A 20,489-nucleotide genomic window follows, 5' to 3' on the forward strand; every position below is an offset into this window, starting at 1 on the left:
CGCTAATCAAGGGGAGCATTGCTCTCCCTTCTCCTGTCTTCCAGCTGGAATCCACTTCTTGTTGAAATGTGTCTTAATTGCACAAGATTTTATTATGGAATATCAGCATGAAGACATCTCAGGCAGTAAAGCAGCTTAGCACTAATATTCAAGATGTGTATTCAAGATTAAATCATAGTGTACAAGGGAAACCAAAATGGTAATATTACTCATGAATACTAGCATGATACTTCACATTTCATAAAATGTCATAGAACCAAAGTAGGCTTGCTCTTTTCTAGAGAGACAAATGAGCTGTAGCTGTTCTTTGTAATACTAATAATTTTCTGCAATATTGCCTTGGTCTGTTTCATTTATGACTAGCAAGATGGGTATAGATTTGCTTGTTATATGCACTGAGATGTGCTCTTGGCTTTGGAAAATAAATCCTGAAGCATTCAACTTCAGTAAAAGCTTGCCTATTCATTCTGTACTCATAGAGCTGGCATTCCTGTGGCTATTCAGTATCTATAAGAGAGTTTAGGATAAAGTTGAGGAGAGCAGAAGATTTATTCTCTACATCCTACTCACATAAAATGAAGCCATGCTCCCACTTCTTGACAACGGGAGGGAAGCGCTCTCTTGCCTCTAAGATTTCTTTGATTAGTCCTTATTAAAAAAATATGTGGAAACAAAAATTTTTGTGTAGAAAATACTCAAAAGTTAGAAACTATTCCCATGAGGGTTGGTCACAATCTATCAGATAATTTTTTCAATTTTGTCAGTTTTCCAACTTAAATAATTTAATTTCTTTTTTTTTCCCCAGTACCTTTGACCATTATAATAGGCTTTAGTGATATTCACTGTCTGTTTAGACTTAGATTAAATCAGGCTCTGTTAACACAGATTGCCTTCACAAAGTTAATTTTGACAAGTCACATAGAAAGTCACAGACTTGCTTAAGTAGAAGTTAGGAGCTGGCTTCTTTTTTTCCTAAAATCACAACAGTTATTCACCTGGCAGAAACAAGATAAGATTGAAATCTTCTGTTTGGGAAACTCTAGTAGAGCACCCCTTAAGAATGCATTTTACATCTTATTTTTACTCCCTTTCCTGTTGGGTTTCAACATGTTTTTTAATGGCATAAAATTATATCATGATATATAAAATTATTGGCAGCACAAGTACCTTTCATCAGACTTGTATAAACACTGATAGGTTCATTTTATTATTTAATTCAATTTTGCACCATATTACAAACACTATCACCCCTAGTTCTAGCAAATCACACGAATGCCCTAATTTCGTAAAAATATTGTGTCTTGATTTTCCTTTTTAAAGCACGAGAATGGTGACTGTAACTTTTATGGATAGTGGGGTAATGTCTACTGAACCACAAGCAAAAAGTACATGTAGTTCTGTTCAAGTAGACTTCTTAGGCCTGGATAGCCCTTGCTTGCACTTTGTGATGTTAAAATACTGTATTAAGTGATCCATGTGATTACAGAAGGTGTTTTAAGAGGATTTTGCTTCATGATAGTAACTGAATGAATTAGCTGAACTGTCTCCTTATGTCCAGTAGATAACCTCAAGCCATATTCATGAGATGCTAATACTTACAGTAAATATACAATTATGCATTTTTTCATCCTCTTTTCCAAGCTGTGCAACCTGAGACCTTACAAACATCAGCTCCTTCTGCTCCAAGTGCTCTTGAGAAGCAAAACCGTATCTGTACTCCTGTTTTATGAGTAGAGAAACTAAATTACAGATAAAATGATCAGTGAATTGGTGGAAGGGGAGACATCCATGCCACAAACTGTTAAGTGGTTTGAGGTAAATGAGCTGGCATTAATGAGAAATCTCAGGGCATGCCAGAAGGCCAGCGACAGCAGCCTGGAGCATAGAACAGGCAGATTTTCCCCCAACAGTGGAAAGAACCTGCTAAAGACAGTTTTATTCCATATGGACTGTGGTTCGTCTTTTGGGCCTGGAAAGATGCAGGAATCCTATACAAAAAAAGATGGTACCTGATAGTTTCAGTGAAAACTGTAGGGTGATTCTTGCAACAAAGAAGCAGGAGCAAGACCACTTGACGTTTTCTTGTTTTTAGAGTTGGACTTGCTGATGTCTAAGCAAGTCCTTTCTTCTCAGAGGTGCACAGTGATAGCATGAGGGGCAATGGGCATGTGTTAGAGCATGGGAAATTCTGATTTGACATAATGGAAAATGTTTCCCCCGTGAGGGTGGTCAGACACTGGAACAAGGTGTCTGGTGAGGCAGTAGAGTTTCCATCCATGGAGATGGTCTGAACTTGATCAGACACAGCCCTAGGCCAGCTTTGAGCAGGGGCTTGGACTAGGTGACCTCTACATATCCCATCAAGCCTAAATTATTCCATGATTCTGTGTAGTTACCAAATCTTGGTGCTTTTTAAAATTCAATTTATACAAGTTCAGTTGTACATAGCTGAGATGCACTCCATGTTACAAGTTAGTGATGTTAATTTTTTGTTGCTCTTAAATTCTATTTTCCCCTCTGAAAAAGTTACGAATTTTTAGTTTTCATGCTTGGCATTGAAGCATTATGGCTGTCTCTGATCAAAGTTGCTACATATGCTTTTATTACACAAGATCACACATAGTCTGAAGAATTCAGGCTTTGCACAGAGTTTTAGATTTGTATCTTCATTTTGTTTGATTTCCCAGAAACATTATCTATCTAAACCAGAAGTGGTTACAATGCATAGTAAATTGAATGCAAAAATATAAACAACTTTCTAATTTCCACAGCCTCTGAAAAAAATTTCAGTGTTGATTTTAAGTGGACTGATTGAGGCAAAGAAATAAAGTCAGAGGAGATGGTTGTCATAAATAGCATGCCATACTTAGAAAATTGATGTTCGACTGTATGGAAATAAGTACATTATTTCTTTATGTAAATGAAAAAAGGAATCAGGTTGAGGAAACATCACAGAAATGCATTTCTCCATTTCTTTTCTCATACAACTTATAAGTATTTTAAAGACTTGTTAGTTTATGGGCAGGCCTTTTAAGAGCATAGAAGATCACTTGTGGATGCATTAGTCTTAAGTTGCATAAACGCATACTATGCCCTACTGTCCGTACAGCAGTTTTCTGTAGGTCTCTGGTATCAGGATGCAGACAACAGGTTTCACATGGATTGGCTGTGATGGTTTTTTGCCTGTAATGACAAAACTGAAACATAGGTTGTATATGTCACGGGAAAAGTTGCTGCCTGAAACCAATCAGTCAGTACCTCCCTTTCTACCCTGCCCATCAAAATGTCTCTCTGGCCAGAACCTTCCTCCGCTGTGTTGAAAAGGCAACGTATTACACATAATGGTGCAAAACGTGTGGCAGGGGAATGAAAAAGTACACGAGAGGTTGACAAATTTAAACTTTTGTGTGGGAAACTGGCCAGAAGCCTAAAGACATAGGCAGTCTGAGGGTGGTTGTGAGTTTTCTGCTGGAATTTTGTATTGGAAATGCAGTTGGGTTGAGAAGTGGAGATGGAGGTGGCAGCACAAAGCTTGGGGCCACCTAGAGCTGATGGGGTAAATCCCGCAGGGCACCAACCCAAACACATACAGTTTGCTGTTGATATACTCTGGGGTATCCAGACTGCAGTTTTTTCTTAGCACACACCGGACTTTTCAGTTCTACTGATTGTTCGTGTGATAAACAGATCCTCCTATCAGTGCACAGCCAGAAGATAGTATACTGATAATATTGAAACACTTAAAATAATACAGCATGAATGCAAAACAAATGAAAACAGATGTGGTTGTAAAATCATTTTCATCAGTGTAGCACTTAAATCAACTCTTTCTTCAATGAAAGCAATGTATATAAATATTTGTAATATTATTGTGGCTATTAAGGACTCAAAGTGAATTTCTTAAACTCAGATAAATAATGTTCAGTGCAATTTTTATAAAGCTTCTAAACAACATGATGCCTCAGTTTACTGCATATGTTTGAAAGTGAAATTATTATTTACAGTCTTTTGAGAGCTGAATAACTTTTTTTTTTTTTCTTTACGATAGCCACCTGCAGCACTGGCAAAGAAATTGATAATATAAACTTACTTGTTTATTTGGGGTTTTTTGATATTGTGATTAAAAGGTGGGCTCTTAAGTATATATATTTCTTCATAAGACTTCAGTTTTCAAATGGTTCTAATTTCCATATGTTTTTTTAAGGCTTCTTAGTATTATCTCGTCATTTTTTTCCACAAGTTTCTTCTTACACATACCAAAATTCATGCTCAGGGTAAGGGAGAATATTTTAATACTTATTTATTAAATATAAAGAATATATATTATATTTATAGTAAATATAAATAATATATATTTATACTAATTTAATTTTAACACTTAAAATATGCTGAATCAATTGAAGGGTAGGGGTTTCCTCTCACATTTTTTCTTCAAATGTGAAGTATCTTTGCAACATAAAAAGTAGTATTGCTTATGAAGAGTTATATCCTCTGCTCTTGCACTGTTCTGTGTGGAGCGTCTCTTTCGTCTTGCATGCCAAAGCACTGCTAGACACCCGACTAAAACAACATGCCAGCATCTAGTAAGTGTCGGAAGGAATGTTGCCTTAAAAAGCATATTAGAGTATGTTGTAACTTCTGTAACCCAGAATGAAATAATGAACTGTAGAATAATTCAGGTTGGAAGGGATCTCTAGGGGTTTGTCTGGTCCAGGCTCTGACCCTGCACTGCAACCAGGGATGGTTCATTCAGGTGGCTCAAGGGCTTCTCCAGGAGAGCTCTGACCACCTCCGTGAAGGGAGATTTGACATCTGGGCATCTGTTCAAGGGCTGAGTTGCTCTCACTTTGAGGAATAATCTCCTTGCATTCAATCAGAATTTATCTCGCCACGGCTTGCCCCTACACGGTGCACCTCTGAGAAGAGCCTCCCTCTTGTCTTCTCGATAACCCCTCTTAGATTGCCAGTGACAGTAATCAGTCACCTCCTTAGCCTCCTCTTCTCCAGGCTGAACAAGCCCAGTGCCCCCAGCCATTCCTTACACAGCACATGCTCCAGCCCTCTACCCATCGCAGTGGCTCGCCACCAGACCCTCTCCAGTTTCTCCAAGTGTTTGCTGTTACTGGGGGGGTCCCAAAACTGGACAGAGTACTCCAGATGGGACCTCACGAGTGCCAAGTGGAGGGTAACAGTCATTTCCCTTGCTCTGCTGGCAACCCTTTGGTGATGCAGCCCACCAGCCTGCTGCTCCCTTGGACCCTCAGGTCGTCTTCTGCAGGGCTTCTCCCCTGCCAGTCCACCCCCAGTCTGTCCTGTGGCTTTCCCTTCATCTTCAGACTTTAGGAGGTTCCTCCACCTTGTCAAGGCCCCCACTTGAGTGATCAGCTTGTACTCCATCTTATGCTCAGTAACAACCTTCCTTCGGTCCCTAAATGGCTGGAATAAACTTCATTAATTCAGTTTAAAATACAATTTTTTATTTTTTTTTTTTTTTTTGGCCTTTGGTAAGGAAATCATTAACTTAAAAATAGCCTCACTGTAAAAGTTCAAATGTGTCATGTTCTCAGTTTTACCTAAATTTTGTTTTTTAACAGATGAAATATGGAAATGAGATTCTGAGCACATTCAGTCTTTTTTTAATAAGTGTACTATGCTGTCAAAGATCTGTTTTGACTCATAATGTAGATTTTCAAGAAAGATTGACAACTCATCCCCAAGTAGACCTTTCGAGATTAACATTTTACAAGATTTCCTTTGGAAAGAAAATGTGTCTCAGCAACATATAGATTCAACTCGCCTATAATTTACGTAATATCTGTTTTCACATTGGCCCAATCAGAAATTCAGAAGTATAAGTATTAACATTTAGAAATACCAATATGGATATTTTAAAGTCCCAGTCTCTGCCTTGTCTGTCTAATTTGTCTTCCAGGGAAAGATTTGGTCTGTTTGAAGTATGGCATGCTGGTTTATATTTGCCTCTTTTGACCACTTTTTCACACATTTACCATAGCCAACTTCTTTTTTTTTTTTTTTTTTTACCTTTTTAAGGTATGATATCGTATGTAGTTATTCATAAGGAAGGGTATCTTAATTCTGTGTAAATGCAATTCACAGCTTTCTGGTCCAGCAGAAAAAAATCCTAAGTATCTGTGTGTAAAGCAAAACACACAGACACAAACAATAGAGGAAATCAACCTAAACAAGGGATTTATGATTGTGTCATGGGATTACTGAATTATGTAAAATTGGACGATAGGAAATCCTGATACGAAAGGAATAGTATAATGGTCTTTTCATTATATGGACTACTAAGAAATTGAATAGATCCTAGATGGATAATAATCCAGGCCTGTTTTTTTAATGTATTTTTTTAACGATTTTTGCAGCAGTGTGTGCCAAGTCACAACCAGAAGGTTTCTGTTATTCAAAGGTGGAGGGAGGGTTAGGTTGCTCTTGTCGGAGCAAGCATCCATTCACCATGTATGCTGCTAGAAGCTCACTGCGGGTAAGGACTAAATTTCTACAGTGGTCAGAGAGAGCCATGCCATGAAATTAGAAAAGGGAGTGAAGGGATGGCTGGAAAGTAGCTGAAGCTTATGATATTTAAAAGGTGTTCTGCATTGCTGGGCAGAAGTAAAGACCGAGAGGGTGTTCAGGCAGGGCACAGAAAAGCTTGTAGAATTGAAATCTACTTTTCTTGTGCTATAAAGGGATTTTTAAAAAGATGCAGAAAAAACTAATGAAGATTCAGCTCTAGTCAAAAGGGATTTTTAAAAAGATGCGAAAAAACCTAATGAAGATTCAGCTCTAGTCGAATAGGTAGAGAATCACTTTGAAATCCAGATTTTCTTAGTTCAGGTTTCATCTGGGAAGAACTGCACACAAGGGAAGAAACATCAAATGAAAGGTAATCCTTCATTTGACATGGTTATCTTCTTAACTGCAATTGCAACACCCCTGCTATTTCAATTCACCTAAATTTATTCCATCAAGCATACCCTTATCCATCTGTGTGCATTTCAAACACTTTGTTTTATTCTAGTGTTTCCATTTTACATTTGTAAGCAGATGTGCCGATAAATAGGCGACTACCTGAGAAAGCTTACTGTTGCTGTCGGCTACTGGGAAGGGGTAGCAAGCAGCACTCTCTGTGAGGCCAGGCCAGAAAAATACATTTGTGAGCAAATCCCACATGGGCACAAATGCAGCAGCCTGATCTGTTGGTTGGAAATGCCAGCCTCTCTCAGTAGCCAAGCCCACTCCACAAATCTGCTTTTCCTTTCCTTTTCTTCCTCTCTTTTCTTTGAATCTACTGTGGTTTTTAAGCACGCAGAACTTCCAACAAACCACGTACACCTTGAAGCCTGAAAACAAAAAGGAGCCTTGAAATGTGTTCTGATCTCTGGGGATCTAATTAATTTACTGATAGCAGCAAGTACTCTTACAGCCTGAGCTCGTTTCAAATGTGTCACATCATTTTACTAAACACGTTTTCTTTGTTACACCTAGTAGCCCCTAATAAATGACTTGTACATTCTCGTTTCTTATTTATTAAAACCACCTAAAAAATTTGTTTGGTTTAATTATAGCACTTTGTACTTTCCTGAGATTCAAATGCTTTTCTGTTTAACTAATGGTGTTAATGAACGATACGCATGCAACTTCTAAAAGCACGTTGTCACACCAAGCTGGTGCCTTTTTTCTTAGGATGTCGACTCTCTGATGACAGGGGACAAAATGAAGGGTTTTTTTTCTGTATACCCTAGTGCATCAGGAAAACACCTGAATACATCCTGTTGACTTTCCAGGGCTAAGCGAGAGAAAAGATCTGTTGAGGACACTGAGCAGCAACCCTCTCCAGCAAGACATCAACTTGGAGAATTAACTACCTGTTTCAATCCTTTTGGTTAAAACCAATAAGAAGGTTATCATGAAAAAAACTCATATAGTGCTCTGACTCCTTTTATTCCAGTGTGACTTTTACAACAAGCTGTTACAGCAAAAACTCGAACCACTCATTCACTTCTTTCTGGTATGAAGCATCAAGCACTTTTACGATGTCGTTAATACACGATTCTGTTAAGTGACTTTTCCTTAAGTGACTAACTCCTTTCTTCTGAAGGCTGTGCTGAGCAGCCACACATCAGGCTGAAGGCACCAGCTGGTAGTTTTTCTTTATTTTCATGGGGCATGAAGCAGGATCATGTTTGTCAAACATATAGAAAAGCCAACAGCAGAGCTGCGGTGGGGCTCAAGCTGTGGAGTCCTCACTCAGCTCCAAGCGACGGTGGCAAAACATGCAGTATCAGTAGTAGGGCTAAGACTTTGCCAGAGTCTTGACTTGTATTGGAATGTGATGATTGATTTACCCAGCATGGCGTGGCTTTGGCAAGCCTGAGGGAAAACTGGCACTTTTAAAAAGCAACTGGGGGAACAGAGAAGCCTTTTCTTGTAGGGTTGGGGGGGTTTGGGGGGTTGATGCAGACTTTGCTGTGCTTATCCTCACTTTTAGCAGGTCAAGATCAGCTTCAGATAACGATTTATGCTTGCACCACTGCTGGACCTCAGGCAATTGTTCCTGGACATTACTCCAAATAGCAGTAAATAATTGAGAGCTAGGAGAAAGATACTATGATGTTTAAAAGTACACTGGCATTTTTGTTTTGCAAGCTTTCAAAAGAATTACTTTTTTCTTTGTGAAAATTTGCATGATTCCAAGTTTTCTTTCCCAAGATGCTTCCTGATTCTCTTGTAGGGTCACTCCTGAGGAATAAACATACCTGTCAGAGCAATATTTGCCTGAGAAACAGGACTTAAGCTTCTGTGCTGCCTACCCAGGAGACTTCTCACGTGTGACCCCAGGAGTCAGGGCTGGCTGCTCAGCTGTGGTTGTCCCATATTCACTTTCCTGGTCTGCTTGCAGCATGGAAGCAACTCAGGCCTGGGTTTGAACCTCAGGTTTTCCACACTAGAAGCTTAAATACAAGATTTTGTTCTGCAGTTATTTATGACTGACATCATCACATGCTGTCATCTCCTTGGATTGTGTCAGCCATCCAAACTCAGACCAGCATTTAGCATTTGTGAAAATATACTGAGGGGTCAAAATAGCAGTTTTTAAGATGTTCTAGATAGTTAATTTCTCACATAAGAAATTAAGTTTCTATATCTGAGTAGTTTCCTATTATTACAAATACTGTTGTGGTTGTGTGATAGTGTGATAGGTACTATTATATTCTTTTTTTTTTTTTTTTTACTTTTTTTTTATTGCAAACCAGCCATTTTGGTACACTGTAATTTCAGTGTGCACCTACCTGCTCACAGCAGAAAGCACAGTCTTACAGCACACCTCATTTTTATGTCTACTGGTGATTAGGGATGAAAATGCATCTTGCTTCTGTTCTTTTCTATAAGGAATAGAACGAAAATGTTACCTAAAAATCAGTGTTCAAAATATTTAAAGCTAGAATCAAAGCTGTGATGTTGTCTCAACAAATGCAGGGTAGTGTTTTAATACATTTTAAAAGTGAGTAGAAGTAAGGTGGAAAATTCTGTTCAAAATACCTTTTTTTATATGGATTAAAATCCTAACCTAAATCTTGCTGATAGAAGCTTTCCAATGCTTCCTGATTTATAAAATCATCTTCTGTTGCATATTATTATATTATATCTCTAATTGTGTAGCCTAATATTTTTATGCCAGGTATGTGAATTTAGAAATATGATCAAAACCTTTGCATCTCTTTGCTCCTGAAACTAAGTTTTCAGGCTAGTGCCCATAGCGGGCCAGTGGCCAGAGGAGTCCAGCGTCACAGCAGGGCTGCCGTTCATCAGTCATTCAGCCCAAGTCGTGCTGGAAAGTCTCCGTAGCTGCACGGCTGCGCTCAGGGAGCTGCATGTGGCACTGCTCTCGTGGACTGCTGTACATGGATGCAGTGCTGGTGGGACCTAAGGCAGAAGTGAGAATTGAGTGCTTAAAAGGTGGAATATTAGAGATTTTACAGTTAGGGTCTATACTCTCTCCTCCTGGGTGCCCCTCTCTTGCTCCTCCCACAAATCCCTCCTCCCTCGTCATGATCTCAAGTTTTCCCTGCCCTCCCTTCCTGAGCAGCTGTCGTAGTTTAAGCCCAGCTGGCAACAAAGCCCCATGAAGCCGCTCGCTCACTCCTCCCCTGTGGTGGGATGGGGAGGAGAAAATATAACTAAATGCTCATGGGTTGAGACAAGGACAGGGAGGGAATCACTCACCAATTATGGTCACAGGCAAAAACCAGACTCATCTTGGGAAAAAACCAAAATCAATTTAATTTATTACCAATCAAATCAAAACAGGATAATGACAAGTAAAACCTAACCTTAGAACACCTTCCCGCCACCCCTCCCTCCTTCCCGGCTCAACTCCTCTCCCAGTTTTCTCTCCCTCCTCCCCCCCAGCAGCGCAGGGGGACGGGGAATGGGGTTGGGGTCAGTTCCTCACACATTGTCTCTGCTGCTCCTTCCTCCTCAGGGGGAGGACTCCTCACTCTTCCCCTGCTCCAGTGTGGGGTCCCTCCCATGGGAGACAGTTCTCCACAAACTTCTCCAGCTTGGGTCCTTCCCACAGGTTGCAGTCCTTCACAAACTTCTCCAGCATGGGTCCCTTCCACGGGCTGCAGTCCTTCAGGCACAAACGGCTCCAGCGCAGGCTTTCCCATGGAGTCACAGCCTCCTTTGGTCACCCACCTGCTCCGGCATGGGGTCTTCCATGGGCTGCAGGTGGGCTTCTGCTCCCCCGCTCCCCTCCATGGACTGGGGGGGTGGAAAGCCTGCCATCTCACCACGGGCGGCAGGGGCATCCCTTCCTCCGGCGCTCCTCCTCCCCCTCCTTCCTCACTGACCTCGGTATCTGCAGAGGGGTTCCTCTCACATTCCAATCTCCTCCCGTGATGCAAGTTCCCCTTCTTAAATCTGTTCTCCCAGAGGCACTACCGCTGTCGCTGATGACTACCCCCTCCCCTGCTACCAAAACCTCACCACACCAACCCAGTACGGCAGCTCTCTGTGTTGTCCTCGACTCTCTTCGTACTCTCTTCCCAGCGTAAGTGGGACTTGTCAGGGAACAGATTACAATATGGGACTTCAATTCTGCATCCAATTTCAGTCCAGCTGTGAGTAAAAACAAAGCCCACAGTCCACGGAGCCTCACACAGGCTCTCCTGCCCGCAAAAGCCCCTGATAAGATTTCTGCCTTTTGAGGCCCCACTTTTAGCTCATTAACACTGCTGGGTCTTCTCCCATACTTCATGTGCTGCTTGTATGGTCCATGGAATGGTTCAGCCCTGCGGGTTGTGCTTAGTAGTCTTGGGCTTTGACTTCTGCCTGGCTTTAGGACTCAAACTGGCAGGTGCGGGGAGTCGATTCCTCTCAGGAGGTTGGATTTTCTGTCATCTCCTCAGTATCAAGCTATTGTCTGCCCTCTGTAGCTCTTTGACTTCAGGGTGTAACATATTTTCAGTATTTCATAGCGGGTTCATTCAGGGATCTTCCAGTACTTTCCTGAGCTGCTTTTTTTGTTTCAGTCTGTGCTGGTGGTCCTGTCCTCTTGCAGGGACTCAGCTGCCAGTTTCGATGTGTTTGATGTGCAGCATCAGAGCAGCAACTTGCTCCCCCACGGTTTTACCTTCCTTCACAAACACCGAGCAGTTAAAAACAACTTTTTGTTTCATGTTTTCTATCGAGAGCAGCACTCCCCACATTTCACCGCTCCCACCTCACAATTTGGCGCTTCCCGCAGGGCTGGCTGTATTTTGGGTCTAGTGCCAAGCGGCTGTAAGCAAGGACAACTTCACCGCACCCCACGCAGACTCTCTGACGGGTACGGGTTTCTAACGTGTGCTCCTGGCTCCCTCTCTGCCACCCTACTGCATCTGTGGAGACCTTGCTCCCTTCAGAGCATCACGCCCCAGCCATGTCCTCACCTTAACTTGCTCCCTTTCAGCCCTCTCACAGGCTTCACAGCCCTTTACGTTGGAATAATGAAGCATAGTAATTTCAATTTTTTTAAGTACATCAGTACCGTTCAGCTGTTCATTATCCCACGGTATACTTAAACCACCTGCTTTTACATGCCAGACGGCTCTGTCGAAGCATCTCTGCCAGTAACTAAATGGCCAGGTGAAGGCCAGACGTACCATTTGGCGTCATGGTCGTAGGCAGAGAAGTAGCTAATGGCATCAGGCAGATAATCGGATGTGTGTGGGAGGGTGAACGTCTGGAATTGAACTTTTGAACTCCTGAGCTGCAACCAGCACAGACTGGTTGTAAATTTGGGTAATGACCAGGCTGAACAGAAGTGTCACGTCCTGAATCCTCCAGTTAATAAAGAGCCATGAGACAGAGTCAGGGGCTGGTGGTGCAGTGCACTGCTGCAGATAGACTGCTTAGACTGGGAAACCGAGGGCCTGGGCTCTGGAGAGGAGACGTGTCCCAAAATCCAGTGCCCTTGGACGGAAGAAGGGTGCCTGGAAGGGGGACGGCGTGGATCCTGGAAGAGGGGGCAGATCCTGGAGACCAGGGACACAAACACCAGGGGATGCCCAGTCGGTTTTGCCAGGCACCGTGGCCGGCAACGGCTGGCAACAGCAAGCCACGGCGGGGCGGAAACCGCCATCTCCCTGCGGGGAAGGGCAGTCAGGACCTACGCGAGGCCGCAGTGCCTGGGGAGCACGTGTACGAGCAGCAGGGGGAATGGGTGGGCAGCAGGCAGGTGTCCCACCGGCTGGCTGGGTCTGTCTGGGCGGCGAGGGCCTCGCTGGAGATCTGGCGGGCCTGCAGCCCTCACGCCTGTGGGCGGAAGGCACATATGTCTGCCAGCTGGTGGGGGTCTGGCGTGCCAGCGAAGCCCCACCGGGGATTTGGTGTGCTTGCAAGCCTCCAGCAAATCCCAGTATCCAGACTGGCAGCAGGCTGGTGTCTCACTCGCTCCCACCCCTGGCAGTCACCCGTTCTGTCCTGCTCCGACAACGCAAAGCAGCTGCAAGCCCTGTTGCAGCTGGTCAGCGGGCTTCAGCTGCTTCACGCTGCCCCAGCACTTATGGACTTATGCTTTTGTAGTTTTGTGGGTTTTTTTTTTTTTATTTTCCTACTTTTGGATGTAAATTTTAAATGATAAAAGTAAATTTTTGTACGTTGAAGAGATGGTTAGAGCTAAGACTGAGAGTGTTTATCAGAAAAACTGGGTCAGGAATTCACAACTAACCCCAAAACAAAAATTTGGCAATGCTAAGAAAGTAAGCATTTAACATTACATGTTAAATCTAAACACAGTGAAGCATGAAAATGTAAGCAGTTTCCAAGCAGTTGCAACTTTAGCCTGTAATGTCACCATGAGGAAGAAAAAATTATTTTCAAAACTCACCTTATTTGTCACCAGGAATGACAAAACGCAACAGCAATTATGATGCTACAGACCTTGGATGGTGACTACAGACAGATTTAGAGCTGTTTGGACATAGAAATACAGATGGAATTGGTCTGGAGGTACATATACAAATGTGCTCAAACATGACAAGGATGGGTGCACGCAGGCCGTGATGGTTCCCGAGTGCTAAGGCTGAGCGAAGGTATCTGTACGCACATAGCCAGTGTCGTACAAAATAGGACTAGCTCTCGGTTCATTTGTGTCAATAATAGTGCACAACTGCTGAGCTGTGAGCCTTTTATTTGCGTATAGTAAATCTTAATAAACCCCTCATTAGGCTTAAAATCATGTAGGAGCATGTAAACAAAATAGTACTTCCTTTCCTGGGTCTAAGGTTTACAACCATTACCATTTCTAGTAAGAAAAATTATTGTTATGTTCATCATATTGATATTTAGCAGCTTTTTGAGTACTTTGAGGTAGGTCCCTAAGATGTGTAGAGACTCATTACTGGGGCAGTTTTTCTCTGTCAGTAGGTGCACTTAAAAACCTGTTTGTCCTAGAGATGTTCTTTTGTCTAGCAACAAACTGAAGCTCACAGGCATGAGATATTACTGGCAAAATTATCAACTTTAAATGTAGGCAACAAAAGGTATTCATGGAAAAAGAGGGAGAGAGAAAGCTACGCGGGCTATCTTCAGTATTTCTGCAGCATGGAATTGGGTTCTGCTGCAAGACCTGTTACTAACTTGAGGCACACGTATGTCTATTTAATCATTTAATTGTATCTGGAACAGCTGGAAAGAACACAAAAAACCTGGCAAGTTGGTAGCTTGCTTTTTTTTCCCCACCCCATGTCTTACAAGAGTGAATCTAGATGAAGCTAGCAGCAGCTCCCAGCAGTCAGGCCATGTGCCCCCTCTGTAGAGGTTTCTGGCAAGGAGGGGACCACGTGCCCACTGCTACCTCCTCAGAAGATGCAGAGCGTCTCTTACTGCTCTCACAGCATCCTGATTGAGACCTGGACCTGGTGCCCACCTTGCCCACCGTTCTGTGGCCACAGTCCTTACTTTTCCCAGTCCAGAGGCGGAGTGGAGCTTGCAGAGCAAAGTGAAACACACACAGAAACTTTCATTCAAAAATAGAAGTTCAGTTAAAAAGTAGAATATTGTTTAAAATAAACAAGTGGGGTGGGGCTTGGAAAGCTGGAAAGTTTTCCTGTGCCATGCACACATGTAAAATTTCAGGACTTTTTGTTGGGGCAACAAAACTAACCAAAACCAGGTAAGTCATAGCCCTATCTAAGTCTTTGGCTCTCCTACATTTGTGTCATTAGGAACCAGCTACGTTCTAAATCTTCATTTTTTCCCACTTTCGTTTTACAATCCCTAGTTGCAAATTATATGGAAAATGCTGTGTCTAAAACAACCAAAGTGTCAATTAGATGCAATATGAAATAATTCATGTTGCATAATCCTGTTTTAAATACAACATAAACAACCCACTGTTAACTATCAAAGGTGTGAATGAATGTCATTCATTCAGCTTCTGAAATAGAAAAACTCCTTTTACTGCTTAACAGAAATGGAAATCCTTTTCTTTTTTTTCCCTCAGGGATCCTGACACCCCCCAAAAAGCAGAATATTTGTCTGGTTTTGTTCAGACTTGAGAACAGACACCACAAACTGTTACATTAATGTAGTGAGTCTTCCTAGCAATGTGTTATCAATTGTCAGGTGTTAATCAATGAGATTGATATCATAGTAAAACTACAAGAAGCATGAATACATTGTTAAAAAGCACGCTGAAGCACCTATTCATAATTTTATACATTCTGCTTGGAAGCCTGAGATGTCAATGAATTCTTCAGCATCTTCATGCATCTTCTCTCCTGGCGTTAGTGTATGAGCCAGTGTTTACTGAGGACTCAACATGACTTAATTTTTGTTTGCTGGATGTCAATTTTGTTTTGCTGTATGTTTAAATTACCAGGTGTGTATGTAATATAGACTGCAGTGGATACAGTTTTAATCCTGTATGTGCTTCTGATGGAAGTTCCTATAACAATCCATGCTTTGTTAGAGAAGCATCGTGTCTGAGGCAAGAGCAGATCGACATCAGGCATCTTGGACACTGCTCGGGTAGGCTTAATTTTTTTTTTCTGGTAAATGTAAATTCTGACTAAGTTTTTTAGTTCAAAACCTACAGCTTGAGGTGTGCCATGTGTTGGTCTGGATGCTGGGGTTACTGGCTGCTACTGACCAGGTGTGCTACCAACCTGGTCGTACGGGAGGAGCAATGTGGGAATGTGTCCAGTTTTACTGCAATTAAAATACTTCTTTGAAAATTATTCTGGCTTCTCAATGACATACATATAGTGGTCTGGAAATAAGCATTTCCTAATAGCTATCCATGCATGTTTTTATCATCTAGAAACAGAAGACACAAACGCAGTTGGAAAGAAAGATGATGGCATGCAGTATCGGCCAGAGGTGAAAGGTACTGTGCTGACTTTGTGCTGTTTCATTATGGTTTCACAAGATGAGAAAATAGAGCACGCAGATCCCTTCTTGTCTGCCTTACAGCTTTGATTTCTATAACCGAGACAGACCTGTGAGCACTTTCTTTCTTACAGCATGTTGCAAGGCTGGCAAGGAGGAGATGTGCATGATTTGTGAGTTTTACCTGCTGTATTCCTCTAAGGTGCCCAGCTGCTTACCACCCTATGCAGCGGTCATAGGATTAGACTCCCCCCAAGTGCTGTGAAAATGATTTTACTGGAAGACACCGAGCTGTGACATCCCTGATGAAATGACACAAGCCTCCCTCCTGTGACCCCATCTTTTCTGTTAACTTCTGGAAAAAAATGGCAGATTCTGTATTTGTTAGGTTGTTTTAAAATGTTTTCAGTAAACTAATACACTGAACCACATCAGCTGAAAATGTTTTACCTATATGAACCGTACCTTACCTTTAATAGCCTTAGTATAACTGAAATAAGGCAGAGTTTCACTTTCTGCTCAGTTATTTTATCTGGTAGTAGCCCCTGTGTCTTAGGTGCATTCTCAGAACAAATATGCTTCTGTATGTCATGGCTCTTGCTCAAAGTGTTGCTGTCCAGGACAAAACACCTCTGTCTTTCTCAAGTTATTGGCAAAGAGCAGACCTTCATAGGTGTTAACCTTTCCTCCTCTTCTCTCACAAATAATAGCATGAACAGAATAGAATAGAACAGAACAGAATAGAATAGACTGTTTCAGTTGGAAGGGACCTACAACAATCATCTAGTCCAACTGCCTGACCACTTCAGGGCTGACTAAAAGCTAAGGCATGTTGTTAAGGCTTGGGGCATCAACTGCCTCTCTGGGAAGCCTGTTCCGACATTTGACCATGCTCTCGGCAAAGAAATGCTTCTTAATGTCCCGTCTACACCTCCCCTGGTGCAGCACTGAACCATTCCCACATGCCCTGTCACAGGATACCAGGCAGAAGAGCACAGCACCTCCCTCTCCACGTCCCCTCCTCAGGAAGCTGTAAAGAGCAATGAGGTCGCCCCTCAGCCTCCTTTTCTCCAAACTAGACAAGCCCAAAGTCCTTAGCCACTCCTCATAGGACATTCCTTCCAGCCCTGTCACCTCTGGTGCACTCAAGGACCTTCACATCCTTCTTAAATTGTGGGGCCCAGAACTGCACACAGTACTCAAGGTGAGGCCGCACCAATGCTGAATACAGCAGGATTAATCATCTCTGTTGACCGGCTGCTTATGCTGTGGTTGATGCACCCCAGGACGCGGTTTGCCCTCCTGGCTGCCAGGGCACACTGCTGACTCATATTGAGCCTGCTGTTGACCAGCACCCCCAGTTCCCTTTCTGCAGGGATGCTCTCCGGCCACTCCTCTCCCAATTTATCTTTGTGCCTGGTGTTACACCATCCTAGGTGCAGAATCCAGCATTTGGACTTGTTAAATTTCATCCCATTAATTATTGCCCAATGCTCCAATCTAGATCCCTCTGCAAGGCATCTTGTCCCTCGAGAGAGTCAACAGCACCTCCCAGTTTGGTATCATCAGCAAACTTGCTAATGGTGCATTCGACTCCTGCCTCCAGGTCATTGAAAAATATATTGAACAGAACTGGCCCTAGAATTTGAGCCCTGAGGAACACCACTGGTGACCAGTCGCCAGCCAGATGCAAGCCCCACTCACTACAACCCACTGAGCCCTGCCATTCAGCCAGTTCTTCATCCAGCGCACCGTGAACCTGCTCATCCCACAGTTGGACAACTTGTCCAGAAGGATGCTGTGAGGGACAGTATCAAAAGCCTTACTAAAATCCAGAAAAACGACATCCACCCACCTTCATCCACTAGGCAGGTGACTTCATAGGAGGACATCAAATTAGTTCATCCCTATTAGTCAGATGACCATCTTCAACAAGTATTGGTCCAATGTTTTCTTTAGACCTCCTCTTGCTATTAACATACTTTAAAAAGCCTTCCTTGTTATCTGACACAACACTGGCCAGATTCAACTCTAATTGAGCTTTGGCCTTTCATGTCTTCTCCCTGCATATATGAACCACAGCTCTGCAATCTTCCTGCAAAGCCTGACCTTGCTTCCAGAGATCATACAGTTTCTTTTTCCTCTTGAGCTCCATGAGGAATTCCCTGTTCAGCCAAGCTGGTCTTCTGCCCCGCTTGTTTGACTTGCAACGCAATGGGATTGCCTGTCCCTGTGCTTCCAAAAGGTGCTTCTTAAAAACCGACCAGCACTCATGGACTCTTAAACCCTCAAAAGCAGATTCCCAGGGTACTCTCCTAAACAGCTCCCTGAATAGCTTCAAGTTTGCTCTTCAGAAGTCCAGGGTAGCAACTCTGCTGTCCTTTTTTCTCATTACATTGAATATCTTAAACTCAACCATTTCATGATCACTGCGGCCAAGACAGACACCTACCATCACATCCCCCACGAGTCCTTCTCTATTCACAAATAGCAAGCCTAGGAGGGCGTCTTTCCTAGTTGGCTCACTGAGTACCTGTGACAAGAAGTTACCTCCTACAAACTTCAAGAATTTCCAAGACCTGCTTGTCACAGCAGTGTGATATCTCTTTTGATCAACCTCAGACTCTTTGTTGCTACATCATTAGTACCCATGTGAAACAAGAGGAATGGATAGTAGTCTGAAGGTTGTACTAAGCTGTTTAGTCCTGTGGTGATATCCCTAATTCGGGCCCCAGGGAGGCAGAAATTTCCCTGAAAAGAGGGTCCGGTCTGTAAATGAGTGCTTCTGTTCCGCACAGGAGGGAACCACTAACAACCATAACTCTCTGTTCTTTCTCCTTGGCACTGGTCTTAATGCAGGGTTTTTTTGTGAGGAGTTGGTATCTTCTCTGTTAGCTCTGGTCTTTAGTTTTTTCTGTCGTTATACTTGTTTTGCACTCCCATGGCCTCCCAGAGTAAAGCCATCCCACCATGGCTTTCATTCCTTGTATTCTTCTTGAGAAGCCGTTCAGAGCCAGAAAGCTCCATATAATTTTCTTTTTTCACAAATTCTCTTATTTTCACTCCATATGATGTGCCAGTTAGAATGATATAATGTCAGTCTTCATTTACATTATAATGGCACAAAAGGCACCAAATGGAATATACATCTTATTATGTGATGTAATGAAACACCACTTTTGGTTCCTATTCAGAAGAAGTTACAGCCTTTTATTCATTGCATTTTAATTGCCCTTGAAGTCTAGTTAGTGCAAAAAACATTGTATATAATTATCATTATTAATGCATATAGCTTATGCAGTCTCAAGTTCGGCAAACGATGTGCACAGAGGGAGTATGTCTTGTGCAAAAAAATTGTTTTGAAATTTTTCTATGCAGTAGTCTGGTCTTTTTATAATAGCGAGAGCTTGAAGTGAACTACTTTGAATGACTTTTTCTTCCGGGATAAGAGAACAGTCCACACTTCTATCTGTTTGCTTTTGCTTTAAATTCCTGTGAGTTACTCTTGTTAAACCCTGTTCTCTGAATGTATACTACCTTCTAGTCTCTAGAACCACAGTCATGACAGTCTCCTTCTCCTGCAGTGCAAGTGGCTACCTAAAGTTACATCAGAAAGGTCTCTCTTCCCAGATTCATCTGTCTTGCTGGTTTTGTTGTACCAAGATGAGCATGATAGTTTCAGTTTTTGTGCATGCCTCTTGCTTCTGGTGAAGTATCTGAACTCTTATATCCAGCCACTCTTTCAAGGCTCCTACACCAGTTAAATCTTGCACTTTGAAGCTCTGAAGCAATCTAGCAGGCGGAGTCCCATCAATAGGTGGGTAAATGTCTGTTTTACACTAGCTTTAATCAAGTCCTGCATTTAACAACATCTCTTTGCTAAATACAAGTTTTGCCTCTGACTTGGGTGACCCTGGCTATCTGACCACCTTTCAGGGGATGCATCTTTTGCGGGGCCTCACATTCTCTATTAGTACATACATTAAAACCAGACATGGCACAGCTATCTGAGCAGACTAATATGTATGTAGCTTATTACTAGCCTTTGATTGAGACCAGATGTGACAGTAATTAACTGCTTGGAGGAGGAGAGGGAGGCAACAGTTTTGGGATGAGACATCCCCACTTTTCTCCTCTTAGGCATGCTACCACATAGTCCATTCCATCAGGGCAGTGGTGGACGTATTGTCAGTATTAGGCAATGTTCTTCCCTTGTATCAAGTCTTCTGTATCTTTGAACCATAGCCTGATCCAACAGTCTTCCTTATATCTAAAACCTCTAATAGTTAGATTATTTTTTTTCTCCTGGAACAAATTAGAAAACATTCCGGAAAATGTTCAGGGAAAACCTAAAACAGCACCATGCCTTTTTTTTCTTGTATAAATACATTATCTTTCTTGCTGGTGTTATTTCAAATATCTGCAATTGTATAAGAGATTTCTTCTTCACAGTCCCTTTTTGCTTTGCACCTGCAGTCTATTATAATCTTGTATTTGTGATGCTATAGTCTATTGCCATGGAAATGAACATAATTCCACAATTAACACTCGCATCTTTAGATCCCTGCTCTTTAGAGAAGTTCATT

At 42.3% G+C, this 20,489-nt stretch overlaps 1 protein-coding gene across 1 annotated transcript in view; it reads left to right on the forward strand.

Annotated features, from left to right (window-relative positions):
- Positions 1–20,489, forward strand: part of TMEFF1 (transmembrane protein with EGF like and two follistatin like domains 1) — a 126,296-nt gene that overhangs the window by 97,362 nt on the left and 8,445 nt on the right. Inside the window, exons 6-7 of the mRNA XM_075022773.1 lie at positions 15,395–15,543; positions 15,836–15,901. Of these exons, the coding sequence (XP_074878874.1) occupies positions 15,395–15,543; positions 15,836–15,901 (215 nt within the window). The remainder of the gene's footprint in view (positions 1–15,394; positions 15,544–15,835; positions 15,902–20,489) is intronic.

Source organism: Buteo buteo, chromosome 3, assembly GCF_964188355.1.
Source record: "Buteo buteo chromosome 3, bButBut1.hap1.1, whole genome shotgun sequence".
NCBI classification, from domain to species: domain Eukaryota; kingdom Metazoa; phylum Chordata; class Aves; order Accipitriformes; family Accipitridae; genus Buteo; species Buteo buteo.